The 24891-nt window shown below is 39.5% G+C and overlaps 1 protein-coding gene across 1 annotated transcript in view; it reads left to right on the forward strand.

Annotated features, from left to right (window-relative positions):
- Positions 1 to 669: 669 nt before the first annotated feature.
- The window catches only part of SLC1A7 (solute carrier family 1 member 7), a 57055-nt gene continuing 32833 nt past the window's right edge, over positions 670 to 24891 (forward strand). The window contains exons 1-3 of the mRNA XM_005151139.3: positions 670 to 810; positions 1873 to 1952; positions 17212 to 17427. Coding sequence (XP_005151196.1) covers positions 670 to 810; positions 1873 to 1952; positions 17212 to 17427 — 437 coding nt within the window. The remainder of the gene's footprint in view (positions 811 to 1872; positions 1953 to 17211; positions 17428 to 24891) is intronic.

Raw genomic sequence — 24891 nt, forward strand, 5'->3', positions numbered from 1 at the left:
TGAAATCATTTAGCTTCCAAGAGAATAAATATCAAATGCCAGAAGGTGTCCTTGTGTGTTTTGGTATACAGCTGTTTTCAGTTCGATGCTTGTCTCTTGTGCTTTTCATGCAGCCTTTGTTTGCCGTGAAAATTAAAGCCTGCTTTAATTAATGAAGTTCAGTTTCACCTAGCTTGCCCTGTTGTGATAGTCCAGTGCAAAGTGTTACCTGCTCTGCCCTGTAGAAAGACTGTTGAAACATTCCTATTACCCACTGGAATGCAGGACTTGCACTGCTCCCTTTCTAGGTTTGGATGTCCAGACCCCAGACTAGGGAGACTGGGGAATGCACTCAGACACTGTCTCTCTCTCGGGAGTGTCACTTTGTTTTGAACCAGTCTTGATATAGAAATACTACTGCATTCTGTTCTAATTTTCCAGAGCCCCCTAATCTTCTTCCAGGCTCTTAATGATGTAGTTGATAATAGGATTGTTGGTATTAATTTGGAACAATAATGCCAGCTGCTTGCTTGGTGGCTATTGGCAGAGGGGTGACCTTGCAGGTCAGCTAAGCAGAACTGGAAGTGCTTTGATCTGATCTATACAGAGCTTGTCCACCCGAACAAGAGGAGCGAGTGGATTCTCTCTCCATGGGATGCTGATTCTTCTCCAAGGAGCACGGAGGACAGCATGGCAGTGGCTTTTGATGCAATCCTAGCTCGGATCAAGGATGTTTGTAAAAGAAATGGTTTGCTTATTCTCTCGGTGTTGTCAGTCACCATCGGCTGTCTTCTTGGATTCTTCCTGAGGACGAGGCGGCTTTCCCAACAGGTAAGTGTGGCACAGCAGTGTATCACTACAGAGAAAATACCACACTTACGTAACTAAAGACGTAGCAACTGGTGGAACTTCAGGGTGGACTTTGGAAGATAAAAAGCATCTATATACGTATATTTGTTAAATTTGTGTCATTTCATCTCTTTGTTAATCTACGCTGTTCTTTTCACATGTCCTCAAACAATACATTTGCAATGGTTCTGGTCATTAAGACATCCAGTCTACCATAAGCACATTATAATGTTTCAAGTGTGGATAAAATAGTGGATGTTTAAGCTAGATGTAGTAGACATGTAGTGTGTAATACAGACTTCCTAAAAACTGGTAGTGCAATGTATTGATTGGATTTCATATTACTTTGGTACATGTACACCTAAACAAAACACTGGGAATATTTTTCCTCATCTGAGGTACAGGTGTTTATATGACACCAATGGTATTTTGTATTAATAAATTTGAGCTCTACCGTCATTAGCAGACTGTGTTACTAAAGTCACTCAGGGATTTCTCCCCAGCACACTTCAGCTAAGCTCTTTGCAGGTACGCATTTTTTTCTGCTGTAATCAGACAGAGTGGACAGGGCAGTGTGGATTGTTGAAAGCATTGCTTGAGCATGCAAGAGATGATAGAAATCTCAATTAAAAATATGACACTTAGTAAATGCAACTAAACTAAACCAATTCTATGTTCTACTGCTGGCTGCTGTCTGAAAACCTTTTGTGTCTGAGCAGTAGCTTCATACATACTGAGGAAAACACAGAAAATGCAGAATGAAGAGATTATTTAGGGCAGCCTATTAATGGTTGTCCCCATGAGGTGGCACATTTCATTTTCATCTTCCTTTGTAAAAGAACGTACAATGTACTGTGTTGAATTACAACACAATATGTAATCCAATTAATTTTTAAATGGTCTTTTAAAGCCTGCTATCTTTGCCACCTTCTACACCAAAGCTGTGGATTTTAGCAGTGTTGTCTGATTCAGAGCTCTAGAAAAACTCTTGAAGACAAATAGTTTTTATCTCAAAACAATAAGCATCTCCCCATGTATTTCTAGGAGATCAGTTATTTCCAGTTTCCTGGTGAGTTGCTGATGAGGATGCTGAAAATGTTGATTCTCCCACTGGTTGTCTCAAGGTAAGTGAGGACAGTGATTGTTCCAATAGTGAAGTTTCCTAAATGAGACATGTCATCACCACTATTTTAGTTATAACAGAATGAATGTCAAAGTGCCGGAAGCATTACTGACTGATGTATATTTATATTCACAGTGGAGCTATGAACATGTTTTTTAATTGATAGGCTCATTTCCACAATACCTCATATAGGTATTATTTTCTTCCTTACTTGTAATGGGAGAGCCTTTTCCTTCAAACTTAACTAGAAGTTAAACATATGGAATAAATAACCCACCTTATTAAAAAAAAACCCACTATATTAAATCTAAACAATTGAAATAATACATTATACAAATAAGAAGAAAAAACACAATTTATGGTCTTATGAAGTATTGTGAGACATGCTGTAGCATAGTATGGCAAAAACCAAAAACATTCTTCAGAGAACTAATAATATATTCCTGGCTTCAGCTGGCATATATTGCTAGTGGTTTCTTAGTGTATTAAAGGTGTGTATTAATGTGTATTAACGGTGCCACTTTATTGCTAGCAGAATTGATGATCTAGATCTTGGCACAGATAAATAGTCTCTGCTGGTGATTGGAGACATCGTAAGTGAGCTTAGAATATGTTTTCCTCTAATCTAGGTTTGACATGGGAATTTCAGGTTAGATATAAGGAAGAAGGTCTTTACTGTGAGGGTGGTGAGGCACTGGCCCAAGTTGCCCAGAGAAGCGGTGGCTGCCCCATCCTTGGGAGTGTTCAAAGCCAGGCTGGACAGAGCCTTGGATGACGAGTTCTAGTGCGTGGTGTCCCTGCCCATGGCAGGGGGCTTGGAACTAGATGATCTTAAGGTCCTTTCCAACCCAAACCATTCTATGATTCTATGATTCTTCCAACTGACTACAATCACCATCAAAACACCAGTTTGATGGCCAAAAGTTCTCTCATGTGCCTAGTGCTGAGAGAAGGCAGACGGAGAGTAACAAAGCTAACTTTACATTACCAGATATGTTAATACATTCTTACAATATTTGGTGCCTTTCCTTGAAGCCTCAGCTTCTGGAACCTAATGCACCAAAACCTTATCTTCACATTCAGAAAAAAAAACATTTCTAGACCAGATCTCTGAAAGCTGCTAAAAATTAACACAACCCAGCACTAATTTTATTTTTAAATCATCTACCTTTACATCTACTTCCTCATGGCTTTTCACAGAATGGAGCTGAGTCATGGTGCTTTGTGCCTGAAACTGACTGTATGACTGTAGACTCATACTTAGTTCTGCCCCATGAAGTTAGAGAACGTCAAGACAAAACATATTAGAAGTTTTTTTGAGAGGTGGAAGGAGAGTTTTCCAAAGAAAACAGGAATCTCACATCAGAAAATTATATAGTAAGGAGGGCAGAAAAAGGTTGGAGCCGAGTCCCATGCCCTTCCCTAAAATTTATAGTTCTTTAGATCCTCTTGTGTTGAGCCATTAAGTGGAGTAACAGCACAGTAGGACAGCTGCATTGACATGCCCTGTGATAGCTGTAGGTATGTCAGGAGGGGATCTCTGAGCTACAGTGTTAGACCTGATGGACACCATTCTCTGAGGAAGAAAGAGAAGAAACTTTCCAGATCTTCAAGGGGATTAACTCTCCTTGCAAGACAGTATGAATCTATCTCCCTGTATAACAAACTGTCCATTACTTACTGTTGCATAATGAAATTTAAGGGGTTTGCAAGTGAAAAATACTCCAAATGCAATATTCTTGTACAGTCCTTTTTTTCTCCAACACAGTATTTCCCATACATACATATCACAAAATCAGCATAATAGCGCTCAGTATTGATATCAGTCTGCTTGCACATTTAACTGAAATTTCTTTGTGGATTTGGAATTTTCTCACCTTGTCCTGCAGGAGCAATGGCATTTAAATTATCTTCTAAAATACTCTCTATTATTGTTTACAAAAGCCAGGGGTACAGCACCATAAGAAGAGCTCTAAATCTTTCTCTCCTAGTTGAAGTTAATGCCAGTTTTTGCTTGAACAAGAAAAGTACTCATAAAGAAAAGGGAAGGTGAGAAAGGTTAAAAGAGGCACCCAGTGCCTCTGATAGTTACTGAGTTAAAACCAGGAACTTTTCAGATTGTATCCATTGAGAATGAAAAACTTATTACATGGTCAGGTACCTCTGAATGCTGATCATTTTAAAAGCTCCTTGAATGCAGAAGAAATCAATTGAACAACAGGAAACTGTTTCTTCAATGTACAGGTCCTTGTTTTACCCAGCTCTGCCCCAGCACCTGGAAGTGTGGTATCCCTGAGGTCCTGTACCTGCTTCTGATTGTCTCTTGTCACCTGGTTTCCCACAGACAGAAATATCTTGGAAAAGCAACCACCAGCCACCAGCCTGCCAGTTTGAGCCTTGCATGAGCTTTTTTTTTTGTTGTGATGTGAGTCTTCGTTAAGGAGAGGGGTTGATATTATTTCATTTATCTGGTTACACAAACAAGTGTCATGGCATCATGTGATAACTAAAATATATTTATTGCCACATTCTCTGCCTGAGGTTGTAAGCCTTGCTTATACCTATTAGTATTCCCTGTGTCTTGTGTACAGAGTTTGCTCTTCTCAGTGATGAAAACAGGTATCCACATAGCAAAGGATGCCACTTCTATTAGCAACATAAAGAAAAACTGACAGTTTGTGTCTGCCTTAGGAATATTCAGTAATGGAGTCTTACAGGGTCAAACTTTAGACCTTGTAATTAGAAGAAGTATTTATGCTTATTATATCCATGAACATAGAATACTATTTTTACACCTGGGAATGAGAATGTTAAGAGAGCTCAGAGAGAGCAGGAGCCAAATCTGAATTCATAGTTACACACTTAGGTTTTGCCTGAACTCTTACTGCAGTTGGACAAGGGAAAGTCTTCAACAAGCCTGAAAGATCAACTTCAGGAGATCTGAAGATCCCTGATTCTCTCTGGGACAGGGGCCTTGATCCTCATTTGACAACTGCAATACAAGTGAGACATATCATTCTTACAGGAAAAAGGTTTTAACACATACCTAAGATTTTCAAACAGGCACACACATATATGGCAGTGACAGAGATTAATCTCAGTGCATTCTGCCCTTGAGTGCTCTGTTACGTTTAAAAACACATGGGTCCAGGTCTTCAGACAGGCATCTGCTGATCAGCTGACCCAAGGTGCTCAAGTTTGTTAAACCATCTTTCGTTCCAGTTAATGCATCTCCCAGCGGATAGAGGCGCAATCTGTATTACACCCTGTAGCCAGGAGGTGGCTCTGTCTGGAAGACTGAGGAACCACGAGTTCTAAGAGGTCCTAAGTCATCCCAGCATTTTCCAGTAATGCTGCCTCCTCAGAAAAGAGTAAAATCTCTGTTCTCTTTCACTGTGGCTAATTATAATCTCACCCAGACACACACCCATATTCTTCACCTGCAGGTAGTGCTTTCAGGACAAGTTATTTGGCAGAGATACCTGTGCGTCACTTTAGGTTCTCAGCTTCTTAAATGCTTGAAATAACCATATCTCATGTCTTTGTGCTTCGCATGAAACAAAAAATGGGAGGGAAAAAAACACTCATTTTTCCCATTAGTACCTTCTCACATTTGATAAAGGTAATGTAAACCCACTGACCTAACTCTGTCTGTGCCAGCAGTGCCAGGCATTGTTGCTGGCTGCAGCACAGGCCAGCCACACCATTCCATACTGTGCCATAACTGCTGTCACCTACTTTCTGAGCTTCTTTGTACTTGTATCCATTCCCTGACCCATCATATTCATCTCAGGGTTTGGACTGATCAACTCAAAGTGGGCCAGAAACTTCATTTTCAGTAAGCATAACTGCCTACTGACTTGATTTTTTTTGGGGAGGCTGGTACTGAGACCTAACCTGTTGTGATTTTGTATTTTATGACTGAGGTTTTGAAGAAGCTGCAAACTCCAACTGAGAAATTTACTACTTCTTTTTGGCCTGGGTTTCTTCCTGTAGGCAGAAAGCTTACACTGTGGCATTTACCCTACAAAGGAAATTCAAAACAAGGAGGTTCCCGTGAGCCCATGGAAGAGGAGAGCTGGCTATCAGCCATCTGCACAAGACCAGGTTGCTCTAAGCCCTGTCCAGCCTGGCCTTGAACACTGCCAGGTAGCCACAGCTTCTCTGGGCAACCTGTGCCAGGGCCTCACCACCCTCACAGTGGTGAGATGCGCACAAATCATTTCTCCCCTGTAATCAGTTATGTAATTTCACAGACCTTAAGGAACTTATTCTCCCTTTTGGAGCCTTCTATCTCTTCTGTGCAATTTGAGAGAGAAAGTAAGGGCTTTCACACACATGGAGTTTCACTGCACAAGCCTTCCTTCTTCAGCAAAGCAGGCAAAAGATGGAGTCACACAGGTTTACACCAGCTGAACCTACTGAGGTTCTCTTTATCATGTGTCTAGTTATATACATATATAATGTAATAGAAAATGGCAAACTTTATTTCAGCACCCCCCTTGTTTAAATGAGGAAAGTTTTATCTGGTAACAGATACAGGCCCCAATTTTCTAAGAGTATGATTAGTAGTAAGCAATGAGGTTGCTTGTGGGAAAGAAATGTCAGGGCAGAATTGAGCTGCTTAGCTCTCGCTACAGGCTTGTTTCCATGGTGAGTATTCCCTTTAGAAAAAGCAGTTTATTTTGGTCAAGCTTAGGATAATTATTATATTTTGTGTTTATTTACCACTGATCATTTTCTAGATGTTTAAGAAATAGTGAGTAGCAGAGGTTTGATCCTTTTTCCACGTGCAGGATCTGTGAAATTGTTCCCTTTATAGTCAAATAGCTGATCTGACTTGTATTATTTTACATTATAAAGCATGTTCGTCTGAGTATGTTGTGCCTGGTACAAGTGTATGGTAATACATTTTTATATTTTCTTGAAAGCTTATTTAGGGTAGTAATAAATGTTTGTTACTATTGGGGTTTTGTTGCTGAATTAAATATGATATGCTAAATATAGAGCTGTCTGCCTTTAAGGGGATTCCTGTCCTAATGCCATCAGTTCTGGTAATCCCGTATCCTTCTGCTCAGATGCCTGAGTGGGTCATTCTTACTCATGCTGTTACAGCCTAGTATTTAACTAGAAACTACTCTCTTATGGTACCCTATTCCCCATATAATTTTTTCCCCCAGAGCTCTATGATCGTTGGAACAGATCGGCATTTTAACGTCTCACTAATGAAAAATATTGCTCATCCTGTCCTAATTGAATTCTGTTGTTGTTCAGCTGTGCTGAAACAAATATTACTGTGCCATACCATATTTTGCCTGTTGGAACTCATTAGTTACATTGGAAGAGTTAACAATTGTACAGACTGTACAAGAGGATGTGGGTGCAAGCAAGCAAATGGGAACTCAGCCCACCAGCCAAACTGGGCAGGCTAGTGGCAGGTCCATGCCGGAAGCCATATATCCGCATTAGCATGGCTTTGCACCCAAGCTTGTATGCAAAGGGCTAATGTTGGCTGTATGGCTTCCGGCGAAGCCCTGGCAGCTAAGAGCATAGGCAGAGTGAGTTCCTGTCCGGAGCTGTCTCTGCAGACATAACCTAAATAACTTCAGAGCAACAGTATATTCTTTAGGAGTTGAGGGTTTGGGTAAGAACCTGCTGTGCGACAGACCATTAGCTTCAGTAAATTATGTGTACACTGTTTTGCTTGCTGTCAGCTATAGATGGAACTGGTAATAAACCACAGACTGGAGATGATTTATCTGTTTTACTGCTTAGGATTACTGTTTGTTAGGGATGAACAATTTGTCCCAAACAGGCCAGTAGTGAAATTTTCAATCTAAATCTTCTACCATGATTATAAATCAGTGCCTTACATGGTCAATATAATGCCTATTCAGAAGGAAAATAGAGATCTCTAAAAGGCTATGAAATCTATCTTTTTTTCTTATTTATCATTACATTTAAACTGAAAGGACAGCCCAGATTAGTTCATGTAATAATACTGGGTTTATGTGAAAGGCACTATGTGCAGTCCTACTATTCCTGGTACTGAGAGACACTTTCTGTGTTGTCTTGACAAATTCACAAAATTTACCTGAAGCCTGAATGGGAAAAGATGGATAACATTCTAGTTAGTGTTGGCTTGGTCTTTCCTGCTGTACGTGATTTAAACTTTTCCCTCTGGTCATTCTTTTATAAATACCAGTTACTCTGTTTTTATGCTTGTGCAGCTGCCAAACGGGGGCATAATCAAGTGCAATCAAATTTATGCACTGTATTATCTAGTGAGGTGTTGAGGAGCAGCTGCAAAATGATGCCTATGGCTCTCCAAGGAGCCTGCTCACAGCAATGCTTTGTAATGTACCAAAGCAGCTGTATTTTGTCATAGAATTAAATTGCTCTTGGAAACAGAGGGCTTTTTCTTCACATTATTGGACTCTGAACTTCTCCCTCTATTTCACTTGCGTTACATTGCTAATAAGAAAATATTACACTCAAAAATAGGTCTTCCCCAACAGAGAAGGGTAAAACCTTCTGCTGGGTTAGTATGGGAAAATCTGTGGGGTACCTGAATGATAACATAAAGTGTGTATAATGTCCCATTTCTGAACTACCTGTCAATGTATCACTGTAATGTACATCATAATAAAAATACACTGCACCCCAGTGAGAACAAGCTGTTACCCCTTTCCTAGGATATGCAATATACAGTATCTGTTATGGAGAAAGTCAGAATTTATATAGGAGGTTTAAGGGGATGACTAGAGAGAATCTATTTATTTACATCCAGAGTGAAAAAATCAAAACCCTGCTTGGATGAAACTGAAAGGGGAGGATTACCCAAGTGTAAGAAGAACTGATCAGAGAGCAATTTCTCTTGACACCCTTATACTCAAAATTATCAATATTGAAATTATCTATTTTATTGTAGAACTGATGTCAGATTACCCCAAAAGTCATCCAAAGGATGCTTTGAGATTGCTTGAGCTTGTACAGGAAAATTTCATTCTACCTTCTTAGGAAACCTGATTAAGAATCCCTCCTCCATGCTTCATCTTCTCAGAGGTTTCACTGCATTATCACCTATAGCATGTTCTTAGCTATGTTTAGGAGTATGGGGTCAAATGGTTAGATACTGTTTTCCAGCCTTTTCTTTTGTCTGTGTAACCTAGAGGTCCAAGCTGTTTCAGTGAAAAATTACATGTTGCAGAGTTATGCATGTCATAATGGCAAAATTGGCCTGACTCAGTATGCATTATGTAGGCAATGTCAGCAGGGATGTAGCGATGTGCAGTAGAAATCTATGGTCATGAAGTGAATGGGTTTGGAAAGCACTGAAGTGATTACTAATGGGGTAAGAGGTGTTTGTGACCTGACAGAATTTTTCAAGGTGTCCTCTAAGAGCTCTAAAATACTTAGTGTCTCACAAAAGAAAAAGCAACAACATGTGAAGCTTGGGGAGCTGGCTGGATTCCCTCTGTTTCCTTAGGACAGAAACATGTATGAACAATAAACAGCTGAATAAATCTGACATTTGTTTATAATCCACATTTGTGCTTCAAATTCTTTTGCCCTTTTCTTAATCTGAAAACACTTGAAAGAACTGACAGAACAGAAAATCAAGTATTACTGAGATTCTTGGCTCTTCCCACAGATGTGAAGCTGCACATCCATATTTAACAGATAATTGGTTTTCTGTTTGCATCCTGACCTTTGAATTTAGGAAATACTTTAATTTTTTTCATCAGAACAGCCAGCCTGAATCCTGCCTGAGCTACACTACAGTGTCTCAAATCTCCTTTATCAGTCAGTGATCAAAGGTTGCTTTCATCTGGCATTAATAGATGTATAGCAGTAGCCTCATTGGGCTATTTGGGAGGAAGCAGTGACAGAATAGCCACTGGACATTGATCTTCACAGTGTACTGTACAAAGTCCTGCCTTGTTAATGTTAGTCCATAAAAACAGATTTCCTATTGCACACCAAGAAAATGCAATTCATTATGTGAATTCCTGGCAGGATTTTTGCTGTCTGTGTCAGTTTTTCATTAACAGGTGCAAGTGTTAGATACTAAGGAAAAGGAGATCTCAACATTCTGGGTAAAAAAAGTAGAACTCTTACTATTTTATAAAGCATTGTTTAAGAAACAATATCAGAAAGCTGTATGTTATGATGGACTAAGAATGTAGATTTGGTTTCCTTTGTAGATGTCAATTTCTCTTCCAGCAGCTTAGCTGTAAAATTAAACACAATCACTACAACCAGTGTATTGGACAGTGAGATTTTCTAACATAGTGCTCATTGTTTGAAGATCAAGAGACAGATTTTCCATCATTCCTGACACCTTGCATCTATTTTATGTAGTAAAATAGCTATATACTGAGGCTCTGAAAAGTTAATTCACATTTTGAGTGCTATTTATGACTGATAATCTAACCACAGAGAAACTGCTGCAACAGTCCTATTTGTAAAACAGCTATCTCTTATTGGATTTGGGATTTTTTTGAGTGTAGACATTATTGGATTTGCATTAAGAGATCTAAACTTGAAAAATTCTGCTTGCTAGTACTTGATTTTCAAAGGAGATGAACCTTAGCTTAGATCTTCAGGAGGATTCTCAACTTCTCATCTCCTTTGAAAATCAGACTGTAATACTGTGAAACTTTTAATAATACATGACATGGGGGATCATTCCACTGACTACAGGTGATCATGAGTTCCTTGGTTGTGTTCAGGTCAGCAGAAGCCTGTTAGTACACCAGCAGACTATAAAACTGCTAGAGTGTGAATATAATTCACAGAGAGTTGAGGTGCCATTTATTGCCTGTCTGGACTGTACACAAACATACACGTAAATAAATGTTCATCTAAACAAATGGGCCACCCTTCTACAAGTGCCAGATCCAGCTTAGTTCAGGGGGTGAGTGTAGATTATTGCAGGATTTTATCCTGTACTTAGACAAATGGTGTCATGCACCTGAGAGGCCCTAGCATCACTTAAAAGTGGGTGAATGGGACTGGAAGTTTAGATGCGTGCCAGATTCCAATCAAGATGCTACTTGACTGTAATATGTATACAGGTACAGGTCAACAGAGGTGCTAACTACCTGTCTGCACACATATGGGCAGGAGGCATTTTTTCCTGTGCAGTGAGATATGACATCTAGAGATGAAAAAACAAAACTTCAACATATCACTGTTAAGTAAGGGCAGACCACATACAGTGAAGCAGAGACATGGAGAGTGTACAGTCCTCTCACCAGTACCACTGTCACTCCAGCATGTGATGAGAGCAGCAGGATTCTCTATCACAGCCATGGCAGTGTTTTGCTCTGTGGGTACCGTGTCATGTTAGAGCAAAAGAATATCCTGCAAAGAAATATCCTGCTGAAATAATTGTAACTGCACTGGGGACTAAGAGCAAAATCAAGCATCAAACTACAGAAAGACCCAGAGGAAGTTTCTTGTCTCTTTCTCTCATTACTGTAAAGAATCTGTTGCAGACTGTTCCTCCATAAATGTTACCTCCACAGAAGTGAAGCAGCCTGTTGTGAAAGCACAGGTAGATGAGCATGGATGAGGAAAAGTCTGATGGTCCATTGCAACACAGACATCACTTCAGGCATATCCTTCTTCACTGTAATTTTTTTGTCTTTAAAGAAACTGCCTTCATTTCTGTTTCCTTGTTTGTAAATTGGAGATACTGCCTTCCTGTGTGATAGTAGGTTATATTAGTAAAGCATTTTAAGATGATTAAATGGCTTGTGGAAATGGAGATTATTACTATGTTGAAACTTGAAGGCACTGACCTTGACAAAGAGGTAAGTGACAGCGTGCCTGCATTAGTGAAGCCAGCAATTCACTTTTATGATGCTCAACTGTAACATAATCATCTCTAATGTTGCTGTTAGAGGAGCTTCCTAGCCTCACTGTAAGAACTTGCTTAGAAAGGTCTTTTCTATAGCATGCCATTACAAAATGAGAATGCAAGAGAGGGTACAGAATGAACGAAAACCAACATGATTCTAGGAACAACTGTTGGTGGTTAGTACTTGACCATTCTTGACAGGATTAATGTCTTTCTAATCACACTAATCCCTTCCGATAACTTTATCCATAATCCATCTATTTCAGAGCAACATCCAGATGGCTTCTGGTGGAGAGGAAGACAAAGCAAATATGCAGAATGGGGTCTTAGCAGCAGCTTCTTGTATTTTCCCTTTCTGGGGATAGACGTTTTGATCTTGAGACAGGTCAAAATATGCACTTTTATCAGAGAGTAACAGAAATAAACTAGAGCATTGAAGAGAAGATAGAAAGTTCTATTTTTGTTTGTGAATAAAGTACTTCATAAGTACCGAGATGCTCATCAGTGACAGCCAGAACAAGCCTAGGGGTGCTCATAAGGGTTTAGCTACTTGTTTGCATGGGACTAATTTAATTTGCAAGATACTGGAAGAATTCCCTTTCTCATTACTTCAAAATTGCTATAGTAGTTTGGGGGGATTTATGCAGATTTCTCTCAAAGCAGACATGAAATTCACTACTTTCATTGGTTTTTACCATTACCAATATTTTTAACAACCTAGTAACTGACTTAACATTTTCAGTAAGTCACATACAATAACAATTCCTGGAATTGCTGAAGTCTTCCTCTTACCTTCTAGTTTCCCCTTGAAAGCTTAATCTAGGTTTCATTAGATCCTGGCTTTACTCTTCACTTTCCTCCCTCAATAAGGACTCCAGAGAGAAATAATTTATTCTAACCTTTCATAAACCACATGGAAACTGTCCCAAAAAAGGAAACAAACTTTAATCAGGCCATCCTAGACAAGGTAAAGTAGCTAGGATTTTTATTTTACTAACACTCAGCATTGAAACAATCTAAGTCATAGTGAAATTATTGTCTTAAATATCTGCCCAACTAAAATGCTGCAAATAAATAAATCTGTTTTATTACTTGCCATATCCAGCTTTAGATCAAAATGCTTCTATTTGGTTTACTGGATTTCTGACTTTCTTTCTCCTATAAAAATGTGGCTTGATAGTTCAGAGAAGAGACAAGACAGACTTGGCTACATCAAAACAACTTATTTCACAGCCAGCAAAGCAGAGTAGATTTCAAATTACCCAAGCCCCAGTAAAAGAGCCAGGTATCTTTTACATGTTAAGAATACAAAGCTGAACCTTAGAAAGATATTGTGGAGCACTGGGTTTTCATTGTGTACAGATCCTCAGGTTATCAAAATACAGCTTTGAAGATGCTTGAAAGCCGCAGGCATATAAGGGCCATGGGACAGATCATTACACAGATACAGAGCAGTTGTTACATTTTTGAAGGCTATTCTTCAAATCATGTATAGTCTCTGAGAAGACACAATAGCATCCAAGATAAACAAAATGAAGCAGACTGTTCTAGACAGAAGAAAGAAAAATGCGGAAGATACAGGTCATGGGGCTATTTAGTTTATTATGGTGTCTGTTATTATATCCAGCACCAGACATTTCAGAGCAAGGTGCAAGAAACTTCTTAAATCATAGGGAGCCAGAGATTTTACTTGGATCCTACACTACAAGATTTAATATTTCATCCAAAAGTCCTTAACACATATTTAGGAAGCCTTAGAATTGAGATAATTTTTTTCTATACAAATGAAGAAATGGTCCTTGAACATGAAATTACACTTTTGTGGATTTTCTTTCCCCCAAACTGATTGAATGAATGAGAGGCACTGTAATGATTCAGAAAAGCTGCAGATTGTTCTTCATTGTCTTAATTCTGTTTTGTCCATTTGAACATTAGAACATGTCATGGAAACTCTGCATGAATCTTATGTGTGGAAACTAGCTACACAGTAAGTCAAATTCTTTATGAATCAAATATCTATCCTGTTATTTCAAGCCTAACCAGATTCTGAGACTTGACAAGAGTTGGAGGTGCCCTGATTTTCATTCCATTGTGTTTCATGAGAGCCTAGTAGTGGATGGCATGGGAACATCTTTGATGAAGCTTAGGAAACTGTTGGGGAGGTTTTTATGTGTCTGAGAATATCTGATGGGAAGTATATTTAAAGGGGAAACCTAAACATTATATATACAGTGATCTTAAGTTAAACCATCTGGAAGCTTATTCCTCCTGGCTTCCCTGTTCCCTAGGAAATAAGTGCTGGGGTCACTGTCTCTAGAAGTGTTCACACACTGTGCAGATGAGGCCCTCAGTGCCATGGGTTAGTGGTGGCCTTGGTAGTTCTGAGATAAGGGCTGGACTTGATGATCTTAAAGGTCTTTTCCAACCTGGTTGATTCTATGATTTCTTGATGTGCTTTGGCTACATTACGTGAATGTTAGAGCTCTAGAGATCAACAGTGACAGACTCCTGTGACGTACTGTGATATACTTCTTACAATAACTATGCTAATCAATGTGTCTCTTAATCTTTATGTCTCCTGTTCTGTTCCCTCTGGCATCAAACATACAAAGTCAAATGAAAAATCATATAATAGATAATAAGAGATTACTGTGTCCAATTAAAGTTAAAATATTAAAGGCATTTCTTTCTGAAAATGATTCTTAGCAATTACTTAAAGTGATGTGACCAGTGTTACTCCACAGCTTTTGGAGAATTGCTTCCACTGGTCCCTTCTGAGTATTGTAAGCCATGAAATACACAGGGCTTTTCTGACCCCAGACCTTTGTTCATGCTTCTGTCACACCAGTTACCCCTGTTGCACCTCCATAGTTAATTACTTTTGAGGACTTTCTCATCACAGCATGAACCAAGCATGACTTTATCTGGTGACAGGATAATCTCATTACAGATGATGATCTTGTTAATGAATATCCCCAAGACAGAGCAATCTCATTATTAGCCCCCTCAGGATTTGTCACCTAAGAGCCAAGGTATGAGTAGATTCTAGCTGCACATCCTCCTCCCAGAACCTAAATGTCCCAGCATGTTGAGGCTGAGGTAGCACCCCCAAAGGCACACGAACCACTGGACATATTTAATTAGGATTTTGTCCCTAAGTACTTCTGAACATCCTTCCCAGCTGAACAATCAAGACAGTTCAAGTGCTATGTACAGGGCTCATCTCTCCATTGTTCTGTAGAACAAACACAGCACAGTGGCATCAAGGACAACAGAAGCAGTGTGGTTTTACCATACTGACAGTGGCCTCAGGGCAGTACAAGGAAGAAAACGCACTGCCTGTCTCCTCAGTAGTGCCCTTTCCACTCTGCATGGTGTCCTATCTAAAGTTGCAGATCTGCTGGTCAGTGGTCAGGTATTGATACCACTGGTGTCTATTTCCCTGCATAATAAGTCCATTAAGAACACTGAAAATGATTACCATGAGAAACATCCAGCTAGTTAAAAATCAACCTCATTCTTATTTTCTCTTGTTTTTTTCTGGAAGGTCAGGTTGGGAGGTGGAACAGTGCTGAAGTCTGATACAAATAGGTATTTCCTTTGGACATCAGTGAGCTGTTGAACTGGCTCAATGGCTTGTGAAACCTCAGCCTGTGAGAAGAGTTCAGTCCTAGAAATCTAATAACAACATAGAAAGTGTTTTACAGAAATCAAGCACATTAATTTGAGATAAATGTATTTAACTCAACTGCTTTATTAAATGAAATGTTCTAGAATATTTACTTTTCTGTAAGTATTATTGCTGCTACTGCTTTTTTAACATGTAGTGCTGTGTTTGTACATGGTGCTTTACAGACACATAGAAAGGTGTGATCTTTATCAAATACAATGATAAAAGAGAGGGAAAAGCAATGGTTATTAATGTGAGAGTTATAGAGATGATGATTTTCAAAATGATCCATATTACAATGCAGCCAATATTTCTTCTTGCTCCTATGGAGTTAACAAAACCCATGCTAGATGAGAGACTGGCAATGCAGAAAAGCAGTACATTTTCTTGATTAATCTAGTGCATAGCAGGAACCTGAGCACTAAATCCCACCCATTTGATTTCATTAAATCTACTACAAAGGTTAAGCTGCACTTTAGCATTGGCTCTAGACAACCTCACTCAGCAGAGTGAGGTCAAGGGATCTTACTCAAGGAGGTGCAGCTTAGTAAATGACTGTTTATGAGGGAAGGCATGATAAATTATTTTGTTCTGATGAGAAAGCTGGACAGTGGGCACACTAAGCAGTAAATGTAGTCTTCTTTTATCTGCAGTTTTACTGAGATGTATGAATCTATGATTCTATACTTTGAAGAGTTTACAGAGAATTATTCAAAGCTAAATCTCAATTTAAAGCCCCAAGCAACGCTGCTGCCACTGGGAACTCAAATCCCATCCTCAGGACAGTTGGAAACAGCATCATGGCTTATGTCAGAGCAGGTGGAGCAAGTTCAGGGACCAAACTATGCATGCCCTAATTTGCCTATAAAAGAGGGTGAGTGGGATCTAAAGCACTTGGTGGAGAGTTGTACAGCTTGGCAGTATGCTAGCATATATAGTATAGCTTGGCACTATGCAAGCAAGAACATGGACACTGGTCATCCTCTGACAGTGTTGGGTAAGGAGAGAAAGAGGAAAGAAAAGGCTGAAGTGACCATAGTGTTTTCTCTGTTCCTCACCTGCCATGAAGGAATTTCCTCTACAAACCATACACTGTCTCCATTGTGACTGGAGGCACGCTGAATCACAGTCTGCTCCCCAGTGTATCCCCTGTTAAAGCAAAAATATATTGTGTTTTGTATTGATTTAGAAATAAAAAAGTTATTCTTTTAGGTTGAAAAAAGTCCTATGTGCCCCTTAGGTTTTTAGTTTTGATATTGTGGTCCTGCCTCACACAGGAAGGTGTGAGGGGGTGACACAATTTCCTTCAGAGGTCCCTTCGAACCTGAACTATTCTATGGTTCTGTAAAATGATGTGTCGAGTTTTATACCTGAGTTTTTATGACTGATTATTGCCATTGCTCCTGTGAACTGAGCTGTCAGATGTGTAGGTTATATAAAACTGTTCTTCCAGCTTCAGGGAACAGTTGGTAGATTCAATCCCCATGTGTTCAGCCTGAGCTTGCAGGTTCCTTTAAGTAACCAGGATCTCGTGGCAATTTGGAAACATCCCTTTAAACACAGAGGCTACAGCTTTAATGTTACTGCAAGCTTCTAAAAGCTGGTTTGCGGGCAATCCTAACAGAAGCAGGATTTGCACCCTAACTGCAGTCATTAGGATTTCAGCTGCATTAATGTTATGCAAATGATACTATGTATGTTGTGTTTGTTTTCTTTCCACAGCTTAATGTCTGGGCTAGCAGCCCTGGATGCCAAAACTTCCAGTCGATTAGGCATCATAACTGTCACTTACTACCTGTGGACAACATTTGTGGCTGTGATTGTGGGAATAATTATGGTCTCCATTATCCATCCTGGTGGAGCAGCACAGAAGGAGAGCACTGAAGAGGGCGGAAAGCCCATCATGAGCTCTGCAGATGCACTGCTTGACTTAATCCGGTAACTGCATTCATTCTTTCTGCTTTCTGAAGGTAGCATTTTGTACAGATCTGTATGAGGAACTGTGGCTTGAGCATAAATTCTGAACATAAGGATGCACAGTTTGCTAAAATTGAGAAAAAGTGAATTTCAGAAGATTATTTTCAAGTTATCAGATGTTTATATCGTCTTTTTCTAGTAAAATTTAAATGAACGGCCGCCAAATGTATCAGAGGTACTCACAATGTTGGGGTAAGGGTTTTTTTACCCCTGCAGAACTACATGGAGCCTGTGGACCTCACAATCTATTATTAAGGTCAAGAGAGTATTAAAGTATAATGCTAATTTGAATAAGGGCAGACAGTTGTAATAGGCAAAACCATAAATATAAGGGCAGAAATCCACATTTTTCGGTAAATAATACTCAAAAGTGCTGTTACAGCTGCTCATAGTGACTCTTAGATAAAGGACACAATTAGTTTACTGTTATGGTTTTTTATTCCTTATTTTTGCTGTATTATTTGTTCTGCTTTGTGGCTTTTCCTTGTTTATTTTACTTTGTTTGGCAGAAGGCAAGGTTGTTCTTTTAGACCAGCACTAGAACACTGACAGTATTTTGATAGCCATGCCTGAATATTCCTCTTTGTCTCAACATTTCAAGTGCCAGTAGGATTACTTTTCTGACTGAGCATAAGTATGTGCCTCAGATTTGTTTTGCTCATGCAGAAAGACGAAGTTTTGCCTTTGGTTGCTAGTGTGTCAAGTTGGTGATCTCATACGATACTGGACTTTGATGTATTAAAATATGTTGCATAATTTGCCTTCCAAAACCCCAAATTTCTGACCCTGACAGTGTCAGCACACAAAGTACCTTGAGTTCCTGGGACCTCAATTTGGGAGGAACTGGGTTGGAAAGCTTATAAAACTCTAATTTTTCCTCCTCCAAGTTGCACTTATCCAGGCCACCTGAAACCTGCATCATTTTCTGTTGTATCAGTGTCTTACTGAGAATGGGCCACATGATGTTAGTCATGGAGCAGCAGCTGAGAGTGCTTCCTTTTGTAGCATTCCACAAAACCATCATCTTCCTCTGCTATGAAAAGTTGCCCATTTCATGGCATCTGTATCTCCCCAGTGATTTTGCCATGTTGTATGTGCAGTGGAATTAACGTGTATGTGTTTGTGACATAATGTGAAATCACGTTATTCTGTTTCTGCTGCATAAAGGACTAGAATTCCTACACCAAGAGGAAAAAATGTAGCAAGTTATTGGAGCTTGGATTCCCTTAGTACAACAGAGTAGCATGAGGGTAAAAGGGAATATAAGAAAACTGTAATCTTAATTATTATCTTCATAATAATGAAGTGGCAGTGCTTGGAAACCCTTTAAGGCAAGCTGAGCTGTTTCTAAGGCCTCAGACAAGTAAAGGCACAGTGGGACATATGGTGCAATGTTGCATCCAAACTGACCTTACAGATGTCTCTGGAAAAGGTCTCCCTCACCATAGGTTCCCATTCCCTTCCTTACACAAGCCCCATTGCTTTTTGAGACCTGGAGTAAGCTAGCTCATGGAGATGAGTCAGATGAAAAGTAATTTGGGTATGCAAAACCTGAATTCAGGCCTATAGTATGAAGTCTGCATAAAACAGCCAAATGTCTGTATGACTGGAACCTGAGAGCTGAGTTAGGATCTCATCTCTTCCCCTCTCTCTGGCTAGTCCCTGTACACCACAGGTTTAGTGGTGGCAGTTGGGAACACTTTTATCTTGCTGAGCCTCACTGCAGGTAAAATACTATGTCCTGACCTACACATTTTCAAATATAGAATCATAGGATAGTTAGGGTCGGAAAGGACCTTCTATAATATCACCTCCTGCAAACACCTGAGCAAATTATAGCAGTTTACATGAATATTTCAGGTATGCATGTCTCCAGATGTGCTTTCAGCCTGAAAAACCTTAAAGTCTTCTCTGGTTTGGGCAGGTGTCAACAATGACAGGCCAACAAGCTGCTCTCATTACCCAAGCTTTAAAAGAGAGACTAAAGCTGACTCTCCTTTTGCTGTGCTCAGCAGCAGTCACAGCTGTGCAGTCTTTCTGCTTCAAGTGCACAGACTGATGGTTTTTATTCCTTCACTACAGAAATAACCACATTTACTAAATAAATAAATAAGAATAATACAACTGTGGGGAATGGGCTTTCAGCCTAGGCAAACACTGTGGGTGAAATCCTGGCTCTGCTGAAGTCAATTGAAGAACTCCTACATATCTGTGTGGAAGTCTGGATTAAATGTAATGAGGTATCTGCTGGTTTGAGCTAGAAAAGCTGATCCTTTAGCTCAATGATAAATCACTTCCATTCACAGCTGGAGACCATTTTTTTCAGGCCAGATTGGCTTATCTTCTCAATTCATTAATTTCCGCTCAATTTATCAATTGCATGTGTGCACAGTTTACACAGGAAACATCTGGTATTCCGCACATGAAGAATGCTAAATGCACAAGTGGAGAGATGATATATGTGACATAACTGGGGGGTTTATTTCAAAAGTGAGAATCTTGGCATGGTGACACATGTATTCACCCTCACTGATTTCAGATTTGTAGCCACTTTGTAATGATGAAATACCTTGCTATTTCTTGTGGTGTTATATATGCATTGTCATGTCTGGAATTTTTGGCAGGGATGATGTTGCTAGAAATTCGATTTCTTGAATTTGGAGGTAAGGATTTTGCTTTTAGAAGTGGTTTTAATCAGAAATTAAATGGACTGAATAAAAGAAACCAAGAACTGCTGCAGAGCCTCATGGTTATCCCAACCACCTGCAACATTAATCAATAATCACATTATCATGCTGCATTATTTTCCAGATGGTGCTTCCCCTTTATATTTTTCTGTTATGCAAAAAAACCTAGCAATAAAGCCTCCAGTGTATATGATTTGATTAGGACATGAGTGACACTGTACTGCGTTATTCTGAAATGGCTCTAAACCTCACAGCAATCAGGCAATAAACAGACTCATCAACATCCTGAATTTCATGCCTCAAAAACTGTATCCTCAAGTCAACCATTTGTTGCCACACTAAAGAGCAGTATTTGAAAGGCTTTCTTTCTAAAAGGAACCTCAAGAGATTGGGGATGAGATCTGTGGATGTGAATCCATCCCTACTGATTTCCTTCTGGATTCAATCTGGATAGAGAGGCCACTGAATGCAGAATGACAGAAGTAGCTTCAACATTCAAATAAGCTTTATACCTAAACTCTTTAGTGCTGCTTTGGCTTTAAATGTGTGAAATTTTGCTTTAATCTGATTCATCTTTAAACCAAATACATCTCCTGCTGTCTGTGGAAGACACCCATTTCGATAGGTAGCTCACCCTAGCACCTCTGCAGGACTCTTCCTTGCATAACTTGCCCCCCTCTATCGACAGTGTACCAGGATCCAGACTATGGCCAAGTAATTCAGAAAGCAGCTGTGAGTCTGAAGCTCTGCAGAAGATGCTGTTCCAGTGGTGCTTCTCTCCTCAGCTGCCATTTTATTGCTACATGAAGACACATGTACAAATTTGCCTTAATTATATCCAAGGTTTCTGGTACAAGAACTGCAAGGCTCATGAAAGTGTATTTTCTTCCATTAAAACTATAAATCCTCAGGCTAAGGATCATCTTATTCTCTTTAACACACCTGGTGCTTTATGAATTTTAATGGACTTATTCTCCTGATGTGCAATACTTGTGTGGGGTAGGCAAGGACCATTTTCCTTTATTACAGCTCAAGAATCAAGACATATGGAAAAGAAATTACCTCACTGAGGATTGTTCAGACAAATCTGTGCTGCCAGAGGAAATATTCCCAGTTTATACAAGACCTACTGGAGGTCTTGTTCTAGGAATGTGGCTTTTGGGACACATCAATGAAAGTGATAGCAATGAATCAACACACAACTTTACCTTCTTTTTCCTGTGTGAATTCTTAACTTTGTATTATATCCCTCAAAATAAGATTTTTTTAGTAGCCTTTTATGAGTTAAGAAATTAAGAAAGGCAAATTACTGATTCTGAAAATAACTCAGACTTTGAGTGTTTTAGTGAAAAGGACAAAAAGGAGTTTACTTACAGGAATAATGTTCAGTTTGAAGTACTAGATTTGTTTAATTCTGCCACATATACTCACCTGACAAGCAGAATAGAAAAAGTCTATAATATGGGGATGAACATTTGTAAAACAAGATACATGATTCAGGACCCTGCTCTAATGTTAGTAGTTAATATTTCTACCACATTCTGTTGCCATTATCAAAATACCATTGATTTAGATGGGTAAATCTTGATGCAGTTTAAATCATGCCACTGGCATTTGTCACCAAGGAAAACAAATTTTAGCTTGTGAGATGACAATAAACAAGTAAACACCATAAATATTCACACGAGGAATTAAATCCCAGACAAAATGGGGATTCACCCTCCTCTTTTACTTAAGTCTAACTGTATGTGTAAATCTGGGCACCAGCAAGTACAGGGTTCACATACTTCCTTAGTTTGCCTCAAGTCTGACCAGACAGCATGACATCCCAAGCTTATCCCATTCGAAAGCTCCAAATAAAACAATTCAGTGAATAGAGCCAGGATCAAATCATGCCTTAAACCATGACACAGAAATTTGTACATTTCTGAAGCTTACTGGAAGGATAAGTCAGAGCATTTTAACACTGAATATTCTAGATTGCATCCAATTTAATAGCAGGTACTAGGGAACTCAATCTGTCTTAACCAGGAGAGAGCTGTTTTTTTTTTTTAATTTACCATTAATAGTAAGAAGAGGATATAAGCACTGGAGAGGATTTATGTTTTCATGGGAATCCTGAGATCTTTTAAAAATAATTTCCGTTCCCTCTTTTCAAGTTATATTATACTTTATTGAAATCGTGTTGGAAATAGGGCAGGAGAAAACAAATACCTGCTGTAGTCTGGAGAACATTCAGGCTGTGCAGAACCAGAAATCACACTTTAAAAAGTTTACAGCTGAACACTGAGTTGTATATACATGCAATAAGATACTTAAGAGTGCATTAAATGATTCAGGGTTTAAGCTATGAAGAATTCTTCTCATAACTTTTCCCTACATCCATGGATTTTTTGCCAAAAGCCCCTGTGTGCTATGATAGAAATATTTATCTGTCCCCCTATGGCAAACTACTATTTTTACTTCTTTCTGATTGCCAGTTTTCTCTCACAAATCCATCGTGGTGCCAGCACGGTTCTGCTCTGTATGTGACCAAGTGTTCACTTCTGGTTAAGCAGTTTGTGCTGCATAGAAGCCCGATCCTCAAGTATTTACAAAGGATTCTGGAGCTTCTAAATGTGTGGTTCCTATTTGGCACAAAAGGAAACCAACGTGGAAAAAAAATAATTCCATGATGAAAACAATCTGGGGAGATGGATTATGGAGCAGTTTCTGCTCACTGGTCAAGAGGCCTTAGTCACAGAGAGCAAGGTGAATGAGGGGCAGGCATTAGGAAAGCTTAAACCCTGACGGGGGAAAAATTGTCAGTGCTCCTGACAATTGGCCTGGATGTCTTCCAATGTAAATGTACACTTTTAATGAAACAACTTTGCCTTGCTGGAACCCTAGTGGAAATGCATTGGGCCTGTCATGTTACCTTTCATATTGTTCAGCCTTTTCAAGATTCATAAAGATGTGATGTACTTGTGCTTCCACTCCAAAGAATGATTTTCTCAGAAAGCCACAGCCTTGCTGGGGCTGTGTCAGGACCTTTTCTTTCAGTAGAAGCAGGATAAACAAGTTCACCCTCCAAATCCCTTCCTGGAACTCCCAAGACCATGCAACAGTGTCAGCCTCAGGACAGATAAAAAGTCCATGATTGACAAAATTATTCCATAAGATGAGTTCCGCTCTCATCTGCAAAAACGACAAGCAAGATGAAATAGCTTAGAGCCGATTAGTGACTTTTGCATTCTATTAGTATCTTTTATCACAGTAATGAGTTTTTAAATGCCTCATTAATTCTGCAAAAGCCTTTCTTTAGTCCTTTCAGCAGGAGGTAGAAAGATTGATATTGAGAAATGAGATAAGGCACTAGAGGTGACCACTCATGTGCAAGATGCATCCTCCCATGGGCCCTGAGATAGGTCAGTTGTTTGGTCTTGCTGAATTAAGTTTTGCCCTTGATTTCAGGAGTGCAAACCTTGATGGAGCTCACTGACACCAGCAGGAAGGTATTTCAGATGTACACCCATATGACTAAGGACAGGATTTGTGGTACAGTAACAGCACTACACAGCTGATGATGAAATCATGCAGAGACAGGAAAAGGAAACCTGAAAACTTTACAGTTGTCATGTCAACTGCCTCAGACCCCATTTTCACTGTCTTTGTACTCTTGCTGTATAGAGTAACAGTAAGATCTTAAACACTGAAGTATTAGAATACTGTCAAATGCCCAGTCTTAAATCAATGTTCTTGCAAGCTCAGCTGTACTAGTTCAAATTTGTTGTTCAAAGCTGGTTTATGCCCAGTGCAAATGTAGGCCAGTAAAATATTATTAGGACACACATGTAGCAAAACCCCAGTCTGGTGGCTTTAATTCCACAGCATGGGAGACTGCAGCCAAAGACTGTCTGGTATGGCAGGGATTAGGCACTGATAACATCAGAGTATGGGAGCAAACCCAGATGGCTGCTGCAGAGCAGAGTGCCTCAGAGGGAATGGGTGTTCTGAATCATGGAAAAAACATGTGCAGTACCTGTGGCCACTCTTCTGGTAGAGTAGCTGAACTAAGTTCTTATTAAAAGATCTGCAAACCCTGAGTACTTTGAGTTAACAGATGTTGTAGTTAGGACATCTATCTCAGATATTCAGTAGTGTAACTGCAACCAGAATTTGGCCTGTTATTTCTAACAGAAGTTATCTAGGAACCATCCAGGTGGCTATCCCAGTATCTGCAAGCTAATATTCTGTGGACAATTCAACTAACAGCATGGCAACAAATCAGTTTAACAGTGCTGGTATTTGTATCACTACTGTAGTTCTGAGAGTCAGCAACCTTCAGAACAGAGCAGGAGGGCTCCCACAGTCTGAGCTGAAAAATGGGTTACTGCACAATTCAGCTTCCTAAAGCAGCTGCAATCTAGAGGAGTAAAAACAAGCAACTAGTGTCAATTGGTAGGATAATTGCTGGGAGACAATGGAAAAGGAAGGAGGACCTCCCACTTTTGGCAGTGGAAGGGTGCTAAGTAGTTATACGTCTAATGGGAAGCTACACCTTCAGAGCTTTTCATATTTGATACAAGTCTTTGGGATTTTCTTCAAATGCCATGGCTCCCAAATAGCAGAGCATATATTGCTTTAGTCATACATAGACATTTGTAATTCGATCCATCCTTGCATCTGAATCCTCTTAGCCCTTACATGATGAGGGAAGGAAGGACTCCAGAATTTGCTAGTAGAATGAACCAGCCTG

The sequence above is a fragment of the Melopsittacus undulatus genome, chromosome 6 (genome assembly GCF_012275295.1).
Source record: "Melopsittacus undulatus isolate bMelUnd1 chromosome 6, bMelUnd1.mat.Z, whole genome shotgun sequence".
Lineage (NCBI taxonomy): Eukaryota > Metazoa > Chordata > Aves > Psittaciformes > Psittaculidae > Melopsittacus > Melopsittacus undulatus.